The 21,831-nt window shown below is 61.1% G+C and overlaps 2 protein-coding genes across 15 annotated transcripts; one reads left to right on the forward strand and one right to left on the reverse strand.

The window, feature by feature from the left end:
* Window positions 1-1,070: 1,070 nt before the first annotated feature.
* SYTL1 (synaptotagmin like 1) lies at window positions 1,071-9,623 on the forward strand. Of its 3 annotated transcripts, none has more exons than XM_036349468.1 (15): window positions 1,071-1,208; window positions 3,393-3,640; window positions 4,577-4,725; window positions 4,910-4,982; window positions 5,074-5,119; window positions 5,586-5,658; window positions 5,917-6,017; window positions 6,144-6,257; window positions 6,485-6,645; window positions 7,251-7,347; window positions 7,623-7,781; window positions 8,003-8,081; window positions 8,195-8,294; window positions 9,019-9,224; window positions 9,395-9,623. In XM_036349468.1, the coding sequence occupies exons 2-15, from the start codon at window positions 3,507-3,509 to the stop codon at window positions 9,532-9,534; spliced, it is 1,632 nt and encodes a 543-aa protein (XP_036205361.1). In that variant the 5' UTR covers window positions 1,071-1,208; window positions 3,393-3,506; the 3' UTR covers window positions 9,535-9,623. The 3 variants fall into 3 exon arrangements, with proteins under 3 accessions (XP_036205361.1, XP_036205359.1, XP_036205360.1); XM_036349466.1 differs by having other exon boundaries at window positions 9,399-9,623; XM_036349467.1 differs by having other exon boundaries at window positions 1,112-1,208; window positions 3,382-3,640; window positions 9,399-9,623.
* Window positions 9,624-9,766: 143 nt separating this feature from the next.
* Window positions 9,767-21,783, reverse strand: MAP3K6 (mitogen-activated protein kinase kinase kinase 6). Of its 12 annotated transcripts, none has more exons than XM_036349458.1 (29): window positions 20,343-21,783; window positions 18,991-19,130; window positions 18,883-18,906; window positions 18,419-18,609; window positions 18,139-18,307; window positions 17,709-17,815; window positions 17,122-17,292; window positions 16,922-17,034; window positions 16,386-16,545; window positions 16,035-16,197; window positions 15,835-15,942; window positions 15,665-15,714; window positions 15,487-15,582; window positions 15,261-15,328; window positions 15,069-15,161; window positions 14,563-14,690; window positions 14,181-14,317; window positions 13,737-13,813; window positions 13,090-13,247; window positions 12,795-12,987; window positions 12,553-12,691; window positions 12,091-12,250; window positions 11,788-11,964; window positions 11,412-11,568; window positions 10,988-11,156; window positions 10,787-10,899; window positions 10,518-10,705; window positions 10,261-10,337; window positions 9,767-10,054 (listed from the first exon to the last, which is right to left on the reverse strand). In XM_036349458.1, exons 1-29 carry the CDS (start codon window positions 20,914-20,916, stop codon window positions 9,964-9,966), a joined length of 4,191 nt encoding a protein of 1,396 aa, XP_036205351.1. In that variant the 5' UTR covers window positions 20,917-21,783; the 3' UTR covers window positions 9,767-9,963. The 12 variants fall into 12 exon arrangements, 9 of the variants coding, with proteins under 9 accessions (XP_036205351.1, XP_036205353.1, XP_036205349.1 ...); XM_036349460.1 differs by having other exon boundaries at window positions 10,523-10,705; window positions 13,737-13,842; window positions 15,028-15,161; window positions 15,241-15,328; window positions 20,343-21,780; XM_036349456.1 differs by having other exon boundaries at window positions 13,737-13,842; window positions 15,028-15,161; window positions 15,241-15,328; window positions 20,343-21,780.
* Between the last annotated feature and the right edge of the window lie 48 nt (window positions 21,784-21,831).

A 21,831-nucleotide genomic window follows, 5' to 3' on the forward strand; every position in this document is an offset into this window, starting at 1 on the left:
AGGGAGTAGTCAGCAGTAAAGCTCTGAGGACAGTGGTACCTGCATATGTTTGTTTATGAAGGGATCTCATTAAATTGCAGTGAAAACCATAAATGAAGGGATTACCCCCATTTAACAGATCAGTAAAAAGAGGCTCAGAAAAGAAAACTGACTTGCAAAAGAGTGGGGGAGGATGGACCTTGGGCTGGGGTGGTTGAGTGACGCACAGGTGCTCAGAGTGGTGATAACAGTACTGGAGCCAGTTCTGATGAGGGAGGAAAGGAGTGGGGTGTCATTTAGTCCTCTCCCGGCCCCACCTCCTCTCTTGGGGATCTGGTCCTTGAATCCATACCAAGTAGCATGACAGGCAGAGTGGAATGAAGCAGACTTGTGGGGTCTCAAGGCTTTTGTGTGGCCTTGGTCCATCGTCTTAAAGTAAATGTAATCTAGGGCCCAAAGCCATTCGCAGGGTAGGGCAGCATCTGGGAGCAGAATGGGATGCCCAAAGGGATTCCCCAGGGACAGAGGGTGTGGGAGCCTCGCTGCCGTGACCAGCACTTCCCAGGAGGCATATGTGGACATGGGCAGTGGTTGTGAGAAGGGACTATGTTGGAGAGGGATCACCTGGTACCCACTATATGCCAGCTTGTGCCAGGCACTTTCATTTCCCTTATAATAGGCTCTTCGCACTCTGCTGCCCAGTTTGCACTGGGAGGAAATTGCAGCTCATATGGAGAGACCTGCTCAAAGTCACACAGTGGCAGAGCAGGAGCTACTCAGGGCTGTCTGACTGCAGTGGGCAATCCTTCCATTACCCTGGTTCTTATAAAGGCTTCTAACTTGGCTTTCAAAGCAAGTTCCCATCAGCTTCTCAGCGGGTAGGGTGGGCAGCTACTCATTCTACAGAGGGCAGCCAAGGCCCAAGGGTGACAGAAGTGACAGAGTAGGTTGGCAGCGGAGCTGGGGACAAGTCCCAGGCTTCTCCTGCCCAGCAAATCGGCTCTGGGTTTTCTGAAAGCAGAGACTAGGGCGCACGCACCCCTGGGGAATCAGAATCCAGGCCCGGTTTTGCATCAGGCCCTCCTGAGAAGGTGTTTCCTCCTCCTAGTGGGGCTGCCGGTTGAGTCAGCCTTAGTCCCTCACTGCTCTTCTCCTGGTCCCTGAAACTCGGCTGCCAGGGGAGCGGGGGCCACCTACGAAGGTGTCCCCTCCATACTGGATCCCTACAGGTAACCTGCTTCAGGACGGGGGTCCCCTGTCAGTGTCCCAAAGGGCAGGCACTGCCACCTGGCATCCTGAGCACCCTCTGGGACCTTGGGGGTGGGGGGTGCAGGAGTGTGTCTGAGACTGGAACAGCCAGACAGATGGAGAAACCCTTGTATTGACCAATGGATCTGTCCCATAGTGTTGAAACAGAGCAGGAAGGACCTGTTGATTCTGCCTCTGGAAGGAGAGGGGACAGCAGGAAGGCCTGTGCTGCTGGGGATCCTGAGCTCAGGTGCCCACTGCCCAGCCCCAGGCAGACCTACAAGACAAGAGCAGGGTCAGTTTTACAGAATGTCCTCTCACCTCCATACACATGCGTGCACACATGTGTGTACGCGCACACATACACACACCTGGTGGTCCTGAGGGTACCAGAGTACACAGTGCAACACACAGCTCAGTTACACATACAGCACAGTAGGAAATACACAATGCACACACCATGCAACACGATCCCCCAGAGAGTCACTGAGCACATCACACAGACAGCAGCCACCAGTCAGCATCACACCGTGGCGTGACACACAGGCAGTGATATGATACACCAGCAAAATATACAGTCTTCTCGATCCTCAGTACCCAGACATGCCTGCTGGACCGACTGTCAAAACAGCACAACTCAACAGAGACATCACCATGGGCTCACCCAGCAGCCACAAAAGAGCCCCAAACCAGGAGTTTGCAGCACCCAGTACCTTGAACACAGTAGAGGTGCAGGAGCTAGTGTTAACCTGGAGCATGCAGGCATTCACACAGGCCATACAAATGCCTGATGGAGACATGCAGGAACCCCAGGCTCCCAGGTGAGGGGGGAGCAGTCGGGGAGAGGGCTCCTTGGGCTTGGACACTGACTCAGCCGGGAGGGCACAGGGCGCGGGCAGCAGGCACAAGCCAGGACCTGCCTTCCCATGCAGCCCAGCCTGGTGCCCTGGCATGGCAGGGGACAGGAAGGATGGGAGAGACCACCCAGTGGTCTCAGACCGTGGCTCTGCTCTGCTCTGCTCTGCTCATGGCCCAGTCATGGACCCCTTGCCACGTCCACACGCCCCTCAGGGCTGAGCAAATGTTTTGCTTCCGGAGTCACCATTCTACCTGAGCAGCTGGAGCTGCTTTGCCAGCACTTGGCCTCCACCACTGGGACCCTAGCCAAGTCCTGGGTCAGGGAGGGTGGGGGACCCACGTGGCCAGAGCCAGGGGCTCAGGGGGTCTGGAGAAGAGGGCAGGGCTGGCAGCTGGGGCATTCCTGGTCTGTGGGAGGGGGTGGGTGCGGCCGTTGCCTCGGTGCGGGGGGAGGAAGTTGGGGGTGTAGACTGGGGAGGAGGTTGCCTCAGACAGGAAGACCAAATGGGCCAGGGCAGGGTGGAGGTGAAGGGTGGAGGGAGGGGACCCACATTAGGAGGTTCCAGGACAGGGGGTGAGCAGATATGTGTGTGTTTTGTGTGTGTTCATGCCCCAGGTGTGTGCAAATGTTTCATTAATCAAACATTTACCAACCATCTGTTGTGTGCAAAGTACTGGCTTTGGGGGTGAAGGCCTGTCCCTACCTTCAAGGAGCTCACAGTCCAGTTAGGGGAGCACTGTGTGTGCAAAAGTCTGTGTGGTCTGTGGATATCTAGGGCCAAGTCTTTGTCCCAGGACTTATTCTTGTACAGGTGAACCTGCCCTGTGGGTCCTGCCTCCCTTCGTGGGCATGGGCCTGTGTGCAGGCTTAAAGCTGTGTTAGATCATCTCTTGGTTTGGGCATGACCACATAGGGCCCTTCATGGAGTAACAGGTGTGTGCGTGCCTGTCCTTGTACAGGCATCAGTGTGTATGTGTGACTGGTGTATTTACATGTGTCCGTGTGTATGCATGTGTCCCGGTATAGTGCACACATGTGTCCCGGTATAGTGTACACATGTGTGCCGGTATAGTGTACACATGTGTCCCGGTATAGTGCACACATGTGTCCTGGTATAGTGCACACATGTGTCCCGGTATAGTGTACACGTGTGTCCAAGGGTGCATCTCATGCCACTTTGACCTCAGCCTTCCTGGGTGGTATCCTGCCCACCACCTAGAATACATTTGGGCAGAAAGAGGCAGTCAACTCCAGGATGTGCCCTATATTTGAGCAGGTCTTGACCTGACCCCAAGTCTGTCCCCAGGGAGCCATGTGTGCCCAGTGGGGGCACTGCCCCAGCTGATGCCTCAGAGGGGCCACCCATCTCAAGAGGGGCCACCCATCTCAAGAGGGGCTCTGGGCCCCACCTTACCTCCTCATGGCGCATGAGCCAGAGCCCGAGGCCGATGGGCTGTTGGACCTCAGCTTCCTGACAGAGGAGGAGCAGGAGGCCATTGCCGAGGTCCTGAAGCGAGATGCCCACCTGCGCCAGCTGGAGGAGGGGCGCGTCAGGTGAGGCAGGGCGAGAGGCGGGGGCCTCAGGCACCGGGGGGCCCACCCTGCCCCCACCAACCTGCAGCCTGTCAGATATCTGGGTAGTTCTTGTTTTTGCCGTTTGGTTCCTTGTACCCCTGGCCAGCTCTGCTTATCACCTCTCCCAGCCTCCCTGCCTCCAGCCTTGCCCGCTCCGGCCAACCCTCCATACCGCATCTGGAGCTCCTCAGATCCGTCCTTAATGTGCCTTGTTGAACCCTCTCCTGGCTCCTCAGCATCATGTGTCAGGGGCAAGCTCCTAAGCGTGGTCCACAGGCCTTCCTGATGGGTCCCTGCTAGCCTCCCCCATCTCATCTTCCACCAGTAACCACCACCCCTGACACACACAGTGTCCACTAGAGCCATTCAGGTGCTCCACTGTCCCTGAACACACCCACTTTCCTTCCTTCTTCCTGGAAGAGCCCAGTGGCAGAGGAGCACAGGACTTACAAGTACTGCTTGGGGACAGATAACCTCCTAGCGATGGAACCTTGGGCTATTCACCTGACTTCTCATCTGTAAAGTGGGGCTAAGGAATCCTACCTTATAAAATTAGGAGGGATTAGGCATAGTAGTCACTTTAATGAATAAATTCTTCTTCTCTACCTGAAGAAATCCAATTAGTCCTTTTAGAGGCAATTTAAATGCTGCCTCCTCTGGGAAGTCCTCCTGAATTCCCACAGGCAAAACTGGCACTTCTTATATCCATCCTGGCACCCACCTCACTGTAATATACTTGTCTATTCTGGACTCAGTCTCCTCACCAGCCTGAGCTCCTCCAGAGCAGGGGTCAAGTCTGATTTGCTATTGTGTCTCTGGCCCCAGGTACAGGGCCTGGCACATGGTGGGTGGCAGGAATGTTGTTGGCTGGGTGAATGGTAACAGCCATGCCCCCCGCCCCTCCCAATCCTCCAGCAAGCTCCGGGCCTCACTGGCAGACCCTGGGCAGCTGAAAATCCTGACGGGGGACTGGTTCCAGGAAGCACGCGCCCGCCGGCACCACCATGCCCACCTTGGCTCTGACCTTGTCCGAGCCTCTATCCGCAGGAAGAAGAGCTCCAAGGGTGAGAGATCCTCAGGGCAGGGCAGGCCTCGTGCAGGCCGGGGCACCCAGTGTGTGTGGACAGGTAGAGGGCCCCTGGGTCCCATCCCAGCTGCCCCTGGTACTGTGTGCCTTTGGTCGGGTACCACCCTTCAGTACTACCCCTCTGTGGAGCGGGGTTCACAGAGCTTCTCACCTGCATGCAGGAGAACAAGCTCTGGGTAGCAATAGGGAAACGGAGGCTGCCGGGAAAGAGACTGAAGAGGAGTTGGAGCCCAGGTGAGTAGCAGTGGCGGAGGGGGGGGGGAGAAGGGGGTGCCTACCAGTCATCGGGGTCCCATCCCTGACAACCGCTTCTCCCTACTCCCAGACTGCTCATAGACAAGGCCCCTGAGGAGAGGCTCAGTGAGGCGGAGGTGAGTGATGAGTGACTGCGTGAACTGATAAAGGAACGTACTGGAGAGTAGAGGTGGCAGGTGCGGGGAAAGAGACCCAGCCTGAGAACCAGGCCTGTGTCTCTGTCATCCTGTTCTGTCAAATGGGAGTGTGGACCCCTAAGAAAATCTCGGAATCTGGCTATTACTGTGGAGTAGGGACTGCGCAGGTCGAGGTCCAGGACTCAGATGCTACTGTCCCCCACTAATGGGAGCTGGGAGTCAGGCAGGGCAGGCGCTGAAGTGTGCGTGCATGTGTGTGTGTGTGTGTGTGTGTGTGAAGTACAGGTCCAACGGGTCCTGCAGCTGGTTGCCAGCCCTGCCCTGGTGGCTGAGCTAAATCTAAAGCGGGGGCAGCCAGCTGGAGCCCCTGACCTATGACCCCATCATAACCTTTAAGCCTTCATCACTAGCTCCCGCTGTGACCTCTGCCCCTTGCTTCTTTCAGGGACGTGATTTCCCCTCACCATATGTCCCCCCAAAAGCATCAGATCATGAGGAGGAGCCTCAGGCCCAGGAAGGTGAGTGGGCGGATGTGTGCTGGGGAGCACAGGGAGGTCGTGGGGATCAGAGGCAACTCTGAGGGGCTCCAACCATCTGTTGACCTTCCTCCTCCTCCGGCCTTGGGGGTGGGGGTGGGGTGGCAGGTGGTCTCCCTAGACAACCCCAGGGCAGCACTAGGGCCCCATCCTCAGGTCGTGGGGCTGCAAACCAGTCTCTCCGAAAGTGTGCAGGGCGGGCTCAGAGGGGCTGGCTCAGCAGCTTGTGCCCCACCCCAGCCCCCGGCCCTGGGGGTACACAGGTCTACGAGCAGGAGGCGGGCCCAGAGCCGGAGCCGCCAGCCAGGGAAGAGGAGGGGCCGCAGCCCCGCCCAGCCCAGGTAGGCGGAGCGGCCGGGCGGCCGCAAGACCCGGAGCGGAGCGAGAGCGGGGAGCGAGCCGTCCGGGCCGAGCGCCGTCGGGGCGGGGGCTGGGAACACGGCGCCCCGACACTTCTCCCTCCCCAGATCCAGGCGGCGTCCAAGGTCCTGGAGAACGGGGAGGAGGCCCCCGGGCGCGGCCCCTCGCTCGACCGCGTGCTCAGCAGCAGCTCCTCCGTGTCCAGCCTCAACTCCTCCACGGTGAGGGGGCCTCCCTCCCCGCAGCCTGACACTCAGCCCCTCCCGACCCTCCCTCGCCCCCGACCTGACCCTCCAGCCCCTGGGCCAGCCACCTCGCAGCGCCCTGCACCTCGTCACCGGCTTTGCCCCCCTGCCTCCCATCTGAACCCCCACCCCGCGCTCCCCAGCCTCCACGTGAGCTCCCGAGCTCGCACCCCGCCCTGACCGCCCCTCCTCCGCGCCCCCAGCTGAGCGGCAGCCAGCTGAGCCTGTCCGGGGAGGTGGACGCCGTGCAGGTGCGCGGCTCCGTGCACTTCGCGCTGTGCTACGAGCCGGACGCCGCCGAGCTGCACGTGCAAGTGATCCAATGCCAGGGCCTGGCCGCCGCGCGGCGCCGCCGCTCCGACCCGTGAGTGCCCCGGGCGGGCGGGCGGGCGGGGGCGTCCGGAGCCTCTTCTCACCCCCGCCCCCCGAAGGGCGCCCGCGGGGGGGGGGGGGGGGGGGGGGGGGGCCGGCGCCGCTTCTCCCCCCCCCCCCCCCAGTCCCACCACCTGTCTTGGCCAGCTTCCTGGTCTTCAAATGGGGATCACAACGTTCTTGCGAGGCGTGGGTTTGAGTGAGATGACTCCTGTAAAGCGCTAGCACGGAAACTGAGTGTGAGTGTGTGTGTGTGAGTGTGTGAGTGTGTGTGAGTGTGCGCGCGCGTGAGTGGGTGTGAGTGTGCGCGCGAGTGTGTGTGAGTGTGCGCGCGCGTGAGTGTGTGTGAGTGCGCGTGCGAGTGAGTGTATGAGTGTGTGTGCGAGTGTGAGAATGTGTGTGTGCGAGTGTGCGCGAGTGTGTGTGAGTGTGTGAGTGTGTGTGTGTGTGTGTGTGTGTGAGAGTGTGAGTGTGTGTGTGAGTGTGTGTGTGTGAGTGTGAGTGTGTGGCTGGGGAAGCCCCCAGGCCGGGGAGGAGGTGCTGGGAGGACCCTCCCCCCTTATCTCTGGTCCTCACCCGCCCCCCCTCCCCCCCCAGCTACGTCAAAAGCTACCTCCTCCCGGACAAGCAGAGCAAGCGCAAGACGGCCGTGAAGAAGCGGAATCTGAACCCGGTCTTCAACGAGACGCTGCGGGTAAGGCTGCCTGGGGCGCCCCCCCCCCCCTTCAGGAATCAGGCTCCCTGCCCGAGGGCTCAGGGGGCAGGGGCGGCCACATGGGGTCACTGCCTGTCCCCCCCCCCCCCCCCGCCGTCCTGCCTTCCGCGGGAGGAAGGGCAGGGAGCCCAGGGTGGTGGGCGCAGCGTCAGTTCAGACCCCCGCGAATGCCCTTCCCTCCGGGGTCCCCCGTTTTCCATCCTGCGGGAACGCGGCAGGACCAGCCCCGCATTAAAGGCACCGCCTGTCCCCAGTACTCGGTCTCGCAGGCCGAGCTCGCCCGCCGCGTGCTGAGCCTGTCCGTGTGGCACCGCGAAAGCCTGGGTCGCAACATCTTTCTGGGCGAAGTCGAAGTGCCCCTGGGCACGTGGGACTGGGACTCCGAGGCCATCTGGCTCCCCCTGCAGCCCCGGGTGAGGCCACTGGTCGGTGGGACCCAGGGCACAGATCTCGTTTTCACCGCCCAGCCTTCCCCAGCCCCGCAGACTCCACCTTCGCCGCTTTTCCTCGAGGCTCTGCCGGCCCACCCTGCTCACCCAGCCCATCGGTGTCCGGAGGCTCCACCCCGTCCCTGTCCCTTGTGGCCTCTTTGCCTTGGGTCCTGTCCCTGCTCCCTGACCAGCCCCTCTCGCAGGTTTCGCCCTCTCCTGACGACCTTCCCAGCCGCGGGAGGCTCTCTCTGTCCCTCAAATACGTCCCCGCTGGCTCTGAGGGTGAGTGGTGCCCAGGAGAGACCAGCTGGCCTGGCCCTGGGAAGTGGGAACTCCTGTCCCACAATGGGGAGGCCTCTGTCCGTGGGCCGAAGCCTGAGCCGGCCTTTCCGCAGGCGCAGGACTGCCCCCGAGCGGGGAGCTGCACTTCTGGGTGAAGGGAGCTCAGGACCTGGTACCTCTTCGTTCCGGATCCCTGGATTCTTACATACAATGGTGAGGGGCCCTGGGAGCTCCCCACCTTTCCTTTTGCCTTAAGTGGAGCTCCCCACCCCCTTCTGATCGCCCACCCTTGATCCCCTAGTCTGGGCTTTGACTTCTGAGCAGGGTGAAGGGGGCAGCTTGAGGCCAGAGAGTTGAGGACACCTTTAAGGACTGCATTTCAGTGGCTGGCACCTATAGGACTTGTTGGAGAGCTGAGGCTGAGACCTGGGGGGGTCACAGGGGCCCTTCCATGGAGACCCTGCAGGGCCAGGCTGTGGGCCCTGCAGCTCTGTGATTTTCAAAGTAAGCTCCGGGGTAGCTCTGGTGGTGTCCCCAGGTCCTGCCCACCCTCAGAGAGTGAATGGAGGTAGGCCGAACAGGTTCTGAGATCCCAGCCCTGACTCAACCAGGCATTGTTTTTCTCTTAGGTTTTGTACTTCTGAGCAATGTTTTATCTTGCAGAAAGGGCCCCAAGGCTTTAAGAAGTTTGGAAATTACTCTGAGGGACAGCAGGGAGTCATGAAGGTCTTTGAGTTGGGGAGTAGCAAAATGCCACTTCAGAGCCATTACTCACAGGAGACCTGGGAGGAGGCTGGTGCAAAAGTCCTAGGGCATCGAGGGCTGGAGGCCAGTTCTCAGGCAGGAGCCAGAGGACGTGGACGTTGCGCGGGAGGATAGGTTGGTGCTGGAGAGCCTAAAGGGGTGGCCACTTGATGCTAGCCCACCTCCCCCACAGCTCGGTGCTGCCTGATGACAGCCGGGCCAGCCGCCAGCGGACAAGGGTGGTGCGAAGGAGCCTCAGCCCCGTGTTCAACCACACCATGGTTTATGACGGCTTCCGGCCTGCTGACCTGCGCCAGGCCTGTGCTGAGCTCTCCCTCTGGGACCATGGGGCCCTGGCCAGCCGCCAGCTGGGGGCCGTACGCCTCAGCCTGGGCACCGGTAAGTGGGCAGGACCCTCGGGGGAAACCAATGCTGGGAGGCAGGGGCTTCCTGAGTGGCCTTGGGCATTTTCCTTTTGTGAACTTTGGTGTCAGTGCGTAATCTGGACCAGGCAGGTGTTCTTTGGGACCTGGGTGCCTAACGTGACCATGACCTCCACTCTTGCCCAGGTAGCAGCTACGGGCTCCAGGTGCCCTGGATGGATTCCACACCTGAGGAGAAGCAGCTGTGGCAGACACTCCTGGAGCGGCCATGCGAGTGGGTGGATGGCCTTCTGCCCCTCCGAACCAACCTGGCCCCCAGGACATAGGTGCCTGCAAGCCTTGGCAAACCTCTCTCCGGACCCCCATCTCAGGGCCTGCCCTTAGTGGAAGTCAATAAAGTCTATTCTAAGGGCAACGAGGGGCTGATGTCTGCTTGGGGTTAGGGGGATGGGGTGAGGGAAGTGCAGGGGGCCAGGTGAAGGCACTTTAGAGTCAGACATAAAGACCTGAGAGAGCTGGCCCCAAGACCCCCGCATACCTCAGACGTTGCCAAAGCCCAAAGGTACAAAAGTGTTCTGTTTAATAGTCTTTGTCCGGTGGTACTCAGTGAACTTGGGCATCTCTGTGGCTGGACTGCCCCTACCGCCACCTGGTCCCTTCCAGTTGCCCCCGGGCCCTGGGGTGAGTGTGTCAGAACTTGCTGGCGTCTTCTCCATTCACCCGTCCTTGGGTCTGGCCTCTTGCCTCTGGTGCCCTCATTCTGCCTCCTGGGGGCCAGGGGTAACAGCCGTGGATCCTGCTCGCTGTGCCAGGATGGCTCTCCAGATGCGGCATGCCATCCCTCCCCTGGGGGTAGCAAATTCACTGTGGCTCAGCCAGAGACCCTGGGCTCTCTGGTACCCACTGTCTGCCTAATGCCCCCTCTGTCCCCAAGGGAGCCTGGTGTCCCTGTGGTTTCCAGGGAGGAAGCCAGGCAAGCCTGTAGCTGGGGGTCGGGATCTGAACAGCATGATCCCATACGCATGGGTCATCCTGGAGGGCACAGGACATACCTGATTCGGGTGTAGGTGAGGTCATCTTTAGTGGCGCAGGTCAGTAGGGCATGGAGGGTGAAGCTGTGGTTCAGCAGCTGGTTGTGGACAAAGATGCCCACACAGAACAGGGAGAGATTAAAATTAGAGAAAGATGTGTCCAGAGAATCAGAGCCTAGTTCTGTTTTACTACCAGCATGCTAGGGCAGATCCCCCCCCCCCCCCCCCCCGTCTGGGCCTCGGTTTTTTCATCTTTACAATGGGAGGGGAATCCTAACTGTGCCTCTAATGTTGAGATTCTCTGTATCAGCGGGGAAACATGAGCTGAAAGAGGGGCAGAGGTGGAGTTTGGGTTGGTAGAGGTCATGGGTAGCCAGCACCCTCTCCCTCACTCTCTGGATGGTGCCTGAATCCACGTCCAGTTCCTGTAGCCACTGCACCAGGCCCTGGTCCACTGTTGGAGCAGCTGTCAAGGAGAAATCAGGTGAACCCAGGGGTGCCTCCTGCCAGAAGCTGCCTCCCACCACCATCAGTGTCCTCCGCTCACCTGGGGGCCCTGAGGCCAGGGAGCAGGTCCTGGCCTCCTCGTCCACCCGCTGTAGAGCCTGTTGCATCAGAGCCCGGCACTCCCACTCCTTCTCAGCCAGGACATCTCGGAGCCTGTTGGATGGCAGAAGGCCAGTAGAAGGGAGGGGAGAGTGGAGGTGACGCTCACACAGAGGCTAGGGATGGGTCCCAGGGGGCTTACCGATCAGTCTCTGCTCGCAAGAGGCCCAGCTGCACCATCAGAGGTGGGGGGCTCTGCTCGGGTTCCCCTGGGAGCAGGCTTGGCTGGACTGGGGTGTCCTGCTGCTTGGGCTGGGGCACCTCTTTACTGGGCTCCTCTGACCTCTGTGGGGCTGCACCCTTCTCCACTCCTGCCGGTCAGAGTGAGGTGAGCTCAGGCCGGGCATTTGGGACCCTCGGACACGGGCAGAGGGCGTGGGGAGCTCTGTGCACTGGCCGGGGGGGTGTCAGTCCGGGAGATGTCTGTTTGGTCACTGCCCCACCCACTCCTTCCTGGCCTGGGTCAGGCCTGGTGATCACACCCCCTGCCAGCTCCATTGGTGTTCCCCACGCCTCCAAGGGCCACGCCCTCGCCCACAGGCAGGCCACCTCCGCTCCTGGCCTACCTGGGCTCAGCACCGCCAGGGCTCCCCGGACCGCGCGGCTGAGCAGCGAGTCCAGCACAAACATCCAGTGCGGGCGGATCTGGCGCCTGCGGAGAATCTGCTTCACCTGGGAGGGAGGGTGGCGCCGCTGAGACTGCTGAGCCTCGGAGAGGTGGGGCTGGAGGTGGAAAGGCCTAGAAAGTCTGCCTGAAGCAAGTGGGGTGGACCGGCTTGGAGTCAAGGGAGGGGCTGGGAAGCTAGGACTGTGCAGATGTCCCTTCCCTGATGGCTCTATCGTCACAGAGAAGACGACATGGAATCTTTCAACATCAAGACCTTGCACAGGGAGTTCATGAGCTGTTCTTGGGCAGCCCTAACTGTGAGAAAACTCACTCACCGCATCGGGGAAGGCAAAGAGTGGTCTGTGCAGAAGTGCAGGCTCAAGGCCCTGGGCCCGCAGCTGCCCTTGCAGTGCCCACAGCTCCTGGGCCAGCTGCCGGCGGTTGGGCGTGTGGATGTGCGCCCCGAGGCAGTGCAGTAGCTGTTCCACAAGATCCCTGCCCAGACGGGGGTCCTGAGAAGGAAGGTGTTTCCATTTGAGCCAAGAGAGATGCTGGTAAGGGGCTGGGGTTGGGGAAGGCCATTAGCCGGAGTCCTGCCGGTGCTCTGCCACCAGGGGGCGTGGGGGCGGGCCGCCCACCTGGTCCTGCTCCAGCCACAGATTCTCCGCCAGCGTGGGCAGCTCCTGCTTCAGCACCTCGGCCAGCATGGCCCGGCGCTTGCTCTCTTGATGCAGCAGGCTCAGCCCCGAACTCTCCTCCAGGGACGCGGGATCTTCGGCTCCGGGCTCCTCGGGCACCCTGGGTGCAATGGGGAGCGGCCAATGGAGGGCGGGCGGCAATACCGACCAGCTACCTCCGCCCCAGGGTTTGGATCCCGGCTCTGGCTTTGACTTTCAGGCCTCTCTCACAGGGATGAAAGAGAGACCTGGCACGGAGGAGGCACCCTAACGAAACACAAGTAAGAGCTATTGGGAGGTAGGCACCAAGCGCCATCCTTGCAAGTGGTCCAGGTGCCAGGTCCGTGGAGAGGGCTTATTCTGGAGGGAGTACAAGGACAAAACCAGATAAAGTGAACCCGCCCCAGGACCCTGGGCTCTCACCGGAGCTGGCTGGTGTCCCCGTAGCTGAGGCAGCGTTTCGGGGGACTAGGCGGGTGTTGAGAGGGTGCCTGAGGGCGTGGGAATGTCTGGGACTGGGTGGTGGAGTCCGCTGAAGGAAGAGGGCTGGCTGAAGGGGCATCTGAGGGAGGGACAGGGCTGTCAGCCTGGGCCCCGCATCAGCCCTCAGCTCCACAGCTCTCTGCCCTCACTCCAGTGTGCACCCCTCTTCACCCACGCAGTACCTGGGGGCCGGGGAGCATGCTGAGGTGAGCCCGGGCTTCTGCTCCTCTTCCCAGGCTGCAGGAAGGGGTCCCCCAGCAGTGCTTGAGCACTGGCACGGAGGCAGGGGTCTGGCTCAAACGTTCGCAGGAGGAAGGCTTGGGCCTCCGCTGACAGAGAACTGGGCATTGGCGGATGTACCTTGTACATGCCCACCTGGGAGGGGGCCGGGAGGGAAAACAAGAATTAAGTTTAGAGGCGTGCAAGGCACCGTCTGTCCCCACCCCACCTGCTGAGCCAGGGCCTGAGGGGACTCACCTGAAACATGGCAGCCTGTGGGCTCCCGAGCTCGTGGAAGGGTGGGCGACCTGTGGCCATCTCGATGACAGTGCAGCCCAGCGACCAGATGTCAGCCGCTTTCCCATACCCGCGTGGGCCCTGGTCAATGATTTCTGGGGCCATGTACTGTAGGGTCCCTAGGCCAGGAGCAGTGGTGATAATGCTCACCTAGGCTTTATCGCTATGGAGCGGCAGGGGCTCGCTCCTCCTTTGGCCGCCTGTACCCACCCTGAGCTCTGTCATCCAAGACAGTTCCCATCACCTATCCTGGTCGTCAAACATCTACCTGAGTTTCCTCACTCATCTTAGGGTCCATCCCATCCATGGATTCCATCACTTGCAGTGGGTTCCATCCTATAACCTGGATTCCATCAGCCACTCTGAATTTACCGCCAACTTTGGTCCGCAGCAACACTTCTGGGTTCCATTTCAGGCACTAAACTCAATGTCCTCAGCTATCCAAGCTCCAGTTCTAGATTCCATCACCTCAGCCCTGGCTCAATCGCCTGCCCTGGGTGCTATCCCCCATTAACTCTACTCCATGCCCAGGAGAAGCACCTTCTCGGGAAGGCCCCAAGCATCCTGCCCCAGGTCAGCATCCCCACTCACCACCCCACACCTGTTACCTGTGAAGGTCTCAGTGCAAGGGGTGATGCCCGCCAGCCGCTTGGAGGTGCCAAAGTCGGAAATCTTGAGAAGCCCACTGAAAGTGTTGATCAACACATTGTCCCCCTGAGGAGAGTGGACACTTTGCTCAGTGGACATTAAGCTGGGGTACTGACACAGAAGTGGACCCTACCCCAGGAGCCCATCTCCTGGGAATCACAATCTGACCCTGCCTCTATCAGCCTCCTCCCCCTCCCATCCCACTATGCCCCTCTGGGAGCTGACACCTGGTTTGGCTTCAGATCTGGTCTCCTTCTCTAGGGCACCTTCTTGATGAATTTCCCACCCTTTGCAAAGGATCTGCCAGCTAAGTCTAAACTGCCAGCCTCTGTCTGGGGCCATATCTCTCCCCCTCCTCCCTCCCGCCCACCAGAAAGCCAAGGTGGGCCAGCTACAGGGCTTACCTTGATGTCACGATGCACAATGCGGTTGTCATGCAGGTAGCTGAGTCCCTGCAGGATCTGGCGGGTGTAGAAACTGATGGTGCTCTCGTTGTCCTGCAGGGGTCCCCACACTGACCGCAGCAAGGAGGACAGGCTGCCTGGGCAGGTGCAGTTCAAGGTCATCATTGCCACCCTCTCTCTCCAGCCCACAGCTCTCTGCCCAGACACACCCATACTGTGGCCCAGACTCCATCACCCAACTGCATAGCATCAGCTTAATTGTGGGCTACACCACCCACACACACGCTCTGGTTCATGTCCCCTAAGGGCTCTCCACCCCTGTCTGGCTCCATCCCCACGCCCCACACCCCCACTTCCATTCCCATCGCGGGAGGACAGGTACCTCCAGGCACTTCCTCCATGAAGATCTTGAGGTAGCCGCCCTGGCTGGCTGAGCCCAGGTAGCGCACGATGTTCTTGTGGCGCAGGCGTTTGTGCAGAGCGATCTCTTCATGTAGGGGCTGAGAGAACCTGGGAGCAGGTAGGGAGAGAGGAACAGGCCAGATTTGGACAGAGATGCCCAGCCAACTCCAGCACCAGCCAGGCCACGCCCCCGGGAAATGCCCCGCCCACAATCCCCTCCCCGACTTTCCCACGGAATCACTCAGTCCGCAGGTCCCTCCAGACCAGATCCCGACCTTCCAGGTCCCTGCCTTTCTGACTGCAGCCCCATTGGGCTCGAACTCTTTCGTCCAAGAGCCCGCCCACTTGGGCCCGACCAATAGGGCATCAGCGCCCCCCTTACTGCCCCGCCCCCATGACCCTCTCAGTTCCTGGTCCCACCCTGGCTCGCAAGCCCAGCGCACACCTGCTGTCCCGCTCTGGGATCTCCTTGATGGCGATGCGTACCCGCGTGTGCCGGTCGCGGCCCGCGTACACGACCCCGTACGTGCCCTTGCCCAGCACCAGCCGCTCCCCGGTCTCCGTGTACTCGTAATCGAACTGCGGGGCGGGTGAGATGGGGATTCAGCAGGGCTCTCAGCCCTTTCCCCTCCCCGAGCTCCCAGGCCCCCTTCCTCACCTCCAGCACCTCCCACACACCCTCTGCCTCCTCCACGGGCGCCCTGGGATCCGGATTCGTCACCAAGGACTGGATCAGGCCGCAGAACCTGAGGGCGGGAGGTCAGGCTGGCCGGAGGGGTACCTTGGGCGCAAAGTGTCCCCTCCTGCGCGGAGAGCACCTAGGGGACACATCCTTTCCTTTCCCTCACTCCCCCGGACATCCCAGCCCTCAGAGCGCCCCGACCCGACCCGAGAGGCTGCGCACCACTGGCAGTGCCCTGCGCTGGGGAAGCACAGCTGGACGTCCTGAGCCGGGGGAAGTGCGTAGAGGAAGCAGCAGCGCTCGTCCCGCTTGGAGGCGCTGGGAAGGGATGAAGGACACAGGTGAGCGCCAGGCCAGCTAGCAGCGCGCCCCACCCGACTGCCCCAGGCCTTGCCCTCACCTGACACCGCCGATGGAGGGGACGGAGAAGGTCCAGCTGGAGGGAAGGTCCTGTGAGAAGAAAGGGAGTCAGAGGAGGGCGCCCGGGAGTAAGAGGGGCCTGGGCATGGAAGAGAGGCTCAGGAGAAGCTACGCTTCGTGGTGAGTAGGGGGCCTCAGTGGTGGCTTCACCTGGGTCTCAGGCTCCAGTAGGCTCAGGGTCACTGCGCTCACGGGGTTCACGCCCTGAACCTCCAGCTTCGCAGGCAGCAGCACTTGGTTCATCTCCAGGACAAGAACCTGCAGGGGACAAGGGTGTGTGTGTGTGTGGGGGGGGGTAGGTCAGAAGGGTCCGACCCCTCCCGCAGATCCCCTAACCCCACAGGCCTCACCAAGCACTGGTCCCCTTGGGGACTGTCTGCTTTGAGCAGCTGGCAGGACTGTAGTAAGAAGTGGAGCCAGAAGTGGGCACGGCGTGGGGGCCCTCCCAGGGGCTCCGGGGTGGGTCTGAAGTGCTGGTACAGCAGGAAGGTTTCCATCATGGACACCAGGTACCTGCGGGCACAGTGTTGTCTTCAACTCAGCCAGGCACCAGCTAGCACTGCCCGGGAGCGTGGGCTGAATGGGGGCATTAGGTGTCATGGGCACTGGTTTGGAAGGGACCAGGTCCTTGGCTCAGGGCTCAGGCCAGTGGACATAGATGCAGGAGCTGAGAGCACAAGACGGAAGAGGAGGCCACTTACCATATGGGGGCATTGAGTTTGTATAGCTGCTCTGCAGCCAGTGACACCTGGATAGGGTCATTAGCAAGGATCTGAGCTCCCAAGTAGAAGCCTACATCCCAGTAATATTGCATCTTCTCCACACAGCCTTTTCGGGCCAGCAGGCAGCCCAGCTTCATACCTGGGAGTGAGGGGCATGGGCTCTAGTGAGTGTGGTTGCAGTTGTGGGCAGAGCCCAAGTGTGGGCCACAACCTTCGTGTGGGCAGGAGCACAGATGTGGGTGAAAATGTAGGTGTGGCGCGATCTCAGGTGGGAGGAGGAGCTCAGACACAGGTGAGGGTGTGGGAACAAGTGCACGTGGAAGATGTGAGCTTAGGAACAAAGAGTCATGGGCTTAAGGGCTCACAAGGGCCCAGGACAGGTAGGAGGACCCAGGTGTAGATTCAGGCAGACTAGATCCAGAAGGGGATGACCTCAGTCCTAGCTCCCGCCCAGTGTTCTCTCTCCCTGCCCTGGGCGCCTGTTGGGAGGACAGGGGTGCAGAACTGGGGCTCACCAATGAGCCGGAGCTCGTCGGAGTCCTCAAAGCGCTGCCCAGCAGCGATGAGGAGCACGGCAGCATTGATGCCTGAGTGAAGGCTGGGCTCCACATCAAAAGCCTTCCGATACCTGGGGGTTGGGCAGAGGGATGCAAGGTTGGACTGATGCCCACGGCCCCACCCGCAGCCCCCTGTCCACTTGCTGGTGCCCCCTTACCAGTGATAGGCCTGCTCTCGGTGCCCAGCATCCTGAAAGCCAGAGCTGAAGAACATGTCCTTGTAGACACGGCCACACATGCAGTACAGGTCGGGGGCCACAGGGCCCTCCCTCTGTACCAGTGGCAGCAGCACAGCTAATGCCTTCTCCCGGTCCCCAGGCCTGTTCCTCCTAGGGGAGGGGAAGATGGGCTGGGGACCTGCCGGATGGCCCTGTCCCACTCGGTCTGGGGACCCCCAGATGCTGAACAGCAGGGACCCTTCCAGGGAGCTGACAGTAATGAACACAGAATGGCAGTGACTTGTGGTCAGCACTGACCTTTCTAGAGGAAGTGATCCCAAATGGAAGTGATTTCTAGCTGCAATGACTCTGAAGAGAGGTGACCTTGGACAGCTGTGACCTCCCCAAGGGCACCACCTCACCTCACCTTGGGCAGCAGTAGTAGAACAACAACAGGACCCTCTGACATCAGCGTGACCCTAGTCAGCAAATTCCTTGAACAGCACTGATCTCAGACAGCAGTGACCTCATAGAGCAGGGACCCATGTTCCCACGTGGCTATGACCGAGCGCCGCTCTGCCACTCACCGGTTGAGGGCAAATGTATAGTGGAAGCAGACGTTGTGCTGCTCAGCCACGTCACAGGTGGGCAAGGCCTGCAGCGTCTCCACCAGCTCGATGATGGCTGAGTAGTCCTGCAGGAGGGAACAGCACACGCTGACTAAATGGCCTCTGGTGGGTCCCATCGGCACCAGCCTCTGAGGAAAACCTTGAGCTGGGGGTCCCCTCCCACCCCTGACACCCCACCTTCCCACCCACCATCCTCTCCCTCAGGCCTGGCAGGTAGTGCAGACACCACCCCTTACACGGAGAACCCACTGCGTGCCCCAACCTCACAACCGCCACTGGAGACAGTGATGCGATCATCCGCATTACAAACTGAGGCTCAGAGACATCAGGTCATTGAGCTCGGGTTTGTCTGACACCGAATGCTGTGCCCGACTGCCTCTCAGCACACCTGCACGTCTCGGTAGGAAAGCAGCAGGTTCATGATGATGTCAGGGCTCAGCAGCTCCACGCTGTCCAGTCTCCGCTGCAGGCGAGCCAGCTCCTCCCGCAGCTGCTGCCCGCTGAACCGCTCCCGGGCCTGCCGGATGTCCTGCCGAATGGTCTCCCGGAAATAGCCACTGATGCCCGGAGCAGGAGAGGGAGGGAGGGAGAGGGGATGGTGGGGCCTGTCCAGCTCACTGTACCCTCTCCAGCCTCTTCCTGGTGCACCTTCTCTGGGTCCCCCTTACCAAGAGTCCGTGGGCATGGCCTCCAGCAGGCGGGCAAACCGGCCCACCAGGGGTGTGAGCAGGGCCTCAGTGCCCACCCCGGGCTGGACTAGCCCATCAGCCAGGCCCCTCAGGAGGCCTACGTCACCACACAGCACTCGACCAGTGGCTGTCACCACATAGGGGATCAGTGTGTAGCTGCCAACACAATCCTGGTGGGAGGGAGGCAGGAGTCAGTAGAGATCAGAGGTCAGCACCAGGTTAAGGAGGGGCAGTGAGGGGGTCAGAGGTCAGCACCAGTGGAAATTGGAATAGCAGGAAAGGGACACACTGCAGGAAGGAAGGCAATCGGGAGCAGAGCCACACAGATATTGAGGGGTATTAGGGCGATTAGGTGACGGAGGAAGCCAGGAAAGGTAGTGAGGGGTCAGAGGTTATAATGGAAGTCAGAGGGCACATTGGAGTGAGGGGTGGATTCTGCTCACTGAGTTCTTCTGAAAAATGTCCTCCTGCAGGGAACAGACAAACACTGATGTTCTGGGTAGGCCCTACCCCCGCCCTGTGCCTGCCCCCACCAGCCACCTGGCACCTACCCGCAGGGCCTGCAGGTCAGGGATGTCTTCCTGGGAGCAGAGAAGCACGTTGTTGGTCATGCTGAAGCTCTCACGTACCCCAAGGTGGTAGAACAGGGAAGGCTGTGCCAGGGAGCTGCTCACCTCCAGCACCACCACGTCTGCAAGCACAAGGTGGAGGCCCTGAGCCCTGAACCCAGCTTGGTGGGGAAGGAGGCTGGGGCTCCATCCTGGCTCAGCCTGCCTTCCTGTGTGATTCCAGCAGGATCCAACTTTGCTCCTGGCTTCCGTTTCCTGCTTTTAGGGTCCTTTTGGTTCTTACACAGAGGAGAGAAGGCTGGGCACCAGCCCAGAGCCTGTTCTAGGCCATTTGAGAAGCAAGAGTTGAGCTAACACTCAGTCCACTTCCCTGGGTCTGCCATCCAGTCTCTTGAAAGGTACCAGCACTGTGTGTAGATAACACTGTGCTGTATGTGTATGTGTGTATGTGTATGTGTATGTGTGTGTGTGTGTGTGTGTGCACGCCCGTGTGTGTGCATGTGTGTGTGTGTGTGTGTGTGTTGGGGGGGGGGCTGTGACTGGATCTTTGTGTGTGACAGGGTCTGTGAGGACCTGTGTATTGACATCTGTGTGACTCTAAGTCTGTCTATAACCCTGTGCGTGTCTTTGTGCCCTCGAGGGCGGTGGGCCTTCATTTTTTAGGCTCCGATTTTACGAACATAGGGCAAGCGCGGGCGCCAGGGCTCTTGGATAAACAAATAAGTATCCAGAGGCGGGGCGTGAGGGTTGGTGGAAGAGACAGGCCTCCTCGGGCCCCACCCACGAGCGATCGGCCCGCCTCCAGCCCCGCCCGTTGTCTCGGGGTTAAGGGGTCCTCTTAACCTAAGCTCCTTGCCCAGAATCCAGTCGGTTGGTCCCTCGCTCTCCTTTCTGCTCCTTAGCGCGCTCCTCCGAAGCAGTCTGCGAGGACCCCTGAACTCCAGCCCCGCTCGCAGAACCCCTCGGCGAGTCCAAGCTCCACCTCCCAGGATCCGCCCTCACAACTCCGCGCGGGATCCTCCCGAGGAGGAGCTCTCCAGCCCAACTCCTAAACGGCCGGCTCCCCGCCCCGGCCCAAGGCTAGCCCCGCTCCCCAGGCGCGCGCCGACTCCTCATGCTTAGGTCCCGACCCTGAACCCCGGAGTCGGCCTGGACCCGCTAAGTCCTAGCCCGAGCCTGGCCGCGCTGCACACCTCCTGAACCTCACTTTTCTCGGGTCCCCGCCCCGAGCCCTCAGCTGTAGCTCCCGGTGCAGCCCCCGACCTCGCCGCATCTCGCCCCCCGCCCCGCCCCGCAGCCGCCGAGCCACGCCCCCTCCGGCCCGGCGCGCTCACCCGCGTTGTAGAAGGAATCCAGCGCCGCGGTGTCCCCCAGCGCCAGCGTCCCGAAGGGCAGGGTGCGCAGCTGCGGCCGGGGCCGCGGTCCCACGAGCTGCGCGCAGGCCTCCCGCAGGCAGCGGAGGGGCAGCGGCTCGGCCTCGGCTGCCCCGTCCCGCTCCAGCCCGGGCTGCGGCTCCCGGGTCAGCACGTAGAGCAGGCTGAGAGGCCGGCTCCGAGCGCAGCCCCGGCCTGGGGGCGGCGCGATCGGCGGGCCCCGGCTCAGCGCCTCGGCCAGAGGGTCCTGCCAGCAGCTGCCCGCGCGCTCCTGGGCCCCGGGCGGCGGGCACGGTCCCGCCATGCGGGGGCGCTCGGGCGGCGGGCGCGTCCTGGGCACCCGGGGCCGGGCCAGAGCCGGGGGTGACGGGTCCAGGGAGCCTGAGATCCTGAATCTCCTACGGGATCTAGAGGTCCGAAGTCCCGCCGAAGGTTCCGTTCCTCGGAACCTGGAGTCCAGGGCGAAATCCAGGCTACGGCTTGGAAGGTCCTGAGGATCCGAAATCGGGAATTGGGCCCGGGGAATCTGGGGCATCCGGCGATCCGCGGCTCCGAGTCACGTGGGAGATCCCGTCGGACCCCGTCCGCCGCTCGGACTCCGCTGGGAAGCGTCCGCCGCCGCGCTCTCCTGCCCTCACTGGTAGGCCGGGCCCAGCCCTTCCCGGCGACCAGGAAAGCTCCACCCTCGGCCTGGGGCAGCTCCGCTCCTAGCAGCCCGGGACTCGCCTCTCCCCTCCCTCCTCTCCAGCCAGAACTTCTGAGTCCCGCCACTTCCGGAACAGCCTGTGCCACTGTCTATGCCAACCACTGGGGACTGCTCACCACAGGAGCTCGGACGGTGTGCGCAGCCAGGGCTAGGGACGAGGTGTGAATTGCAGGCCCTGCCCGGCATGGATCTGTGCAATGAATGGATCTCCAGAGCCTGCAGGCTGTGCTCCAGGTAAGGACTCCACCTGTCCGGAGGCCATCAGCCCTAGCGTGGGACTCGGCACCTGAACCCCTCTTGCCAGGAGGCTGCTTTCCACAAAAACCAATCTGCTGATTTTTTTTACCTCCACTTACTGCGACCACGGGACCTGAGAAGAGGCCTCGTACCTGCATCTCTCTACCCACCTGGAGGAGAATCCCAGAACTCCAGCCCTTGGACTACAACAGCTTCCCATCTCCAAATTCCCAGGAGTCCCTACCCTTTTAGTGTGAATTGGTGCGGCAGCGACCCGGTCTAAACCTCAGTGGACTCTGCAGTCAGGAACTGGGGACTTGGAGAGGTTGAGTAACACGTCCTAGATCGTTCGGTCACGTGACCCAGCAGGATGCACTCCCAGGGCTCCCTATCAGACTGCAGACAGCAGACGGTTCACTGCTCACTGCTCTGCCACGTCCTAGCCCAGTGATGGTGAACCTACGACACGAGTGTCAGAGGTGACACGCGAACTCATTTTTTTGGTTG

This window comes from Myotis myotis, unplaced genomic scaffold (genome assembly GCF_014108235.1).
Source record: "Myotis myotis isolate mMyoMyo1 unplaced genomic scaffold, mMyoMyo1.p scaffold_m19_p_2, whole genome shotgun sequence".
NCBI lineage: Eukaryota > Metazoa > Chordata > Mammalia > Chiroptera > Vespertilionidae > Myotis > Myotis myotis.

Bases quoted from the DNA above. Each gene is read 5' to 3' on its own strand.
- SYTL1 (XM_036349466.1), top strand. From the start codon at position 3,507: ATGGCGCATGAGCCAGAGCCCGAGGCCGATGGGCTGTTGGACCTCAGC. The intron at 6,258-6,484 runs GTGAGGGGGCCT...CCGCGCCCCCAG, and splicing joins CCAGCCTCAACTCCTCCACG to CTGAGCGGCAGCCAGCTGAG. The intron at 9,225-9,398 runs GTAAGTGGGCAG...TTGCCCAGGTAG, and splicing joins ACGCCTCAGCCTGGGCACCG to CAGCTACGGGCTCCAGGTGC.
- MAP3K6 (XM_036349456.1), bottom strand. From the start codon at position 20,916: ATGCCCCAGATTCCCCGGGCCCAATTCCCGATTTCGGATCCTCAGGAC. The intron at 18,907-18,990 runs GTAGGTGCCAGG...TGTTCCCTGCAG, and splicing joins CTGACCTGCAGGCCCTGCGG to GAGGACATTTTTCAGAAGAA. The intron at 10,055-10,260 runs GTATGTCCTGTG...TGCTACCCCCAG, and splicing joins CTCACCTACACCCGAATCAG to GGGAGGGATGGCATGCCGCA.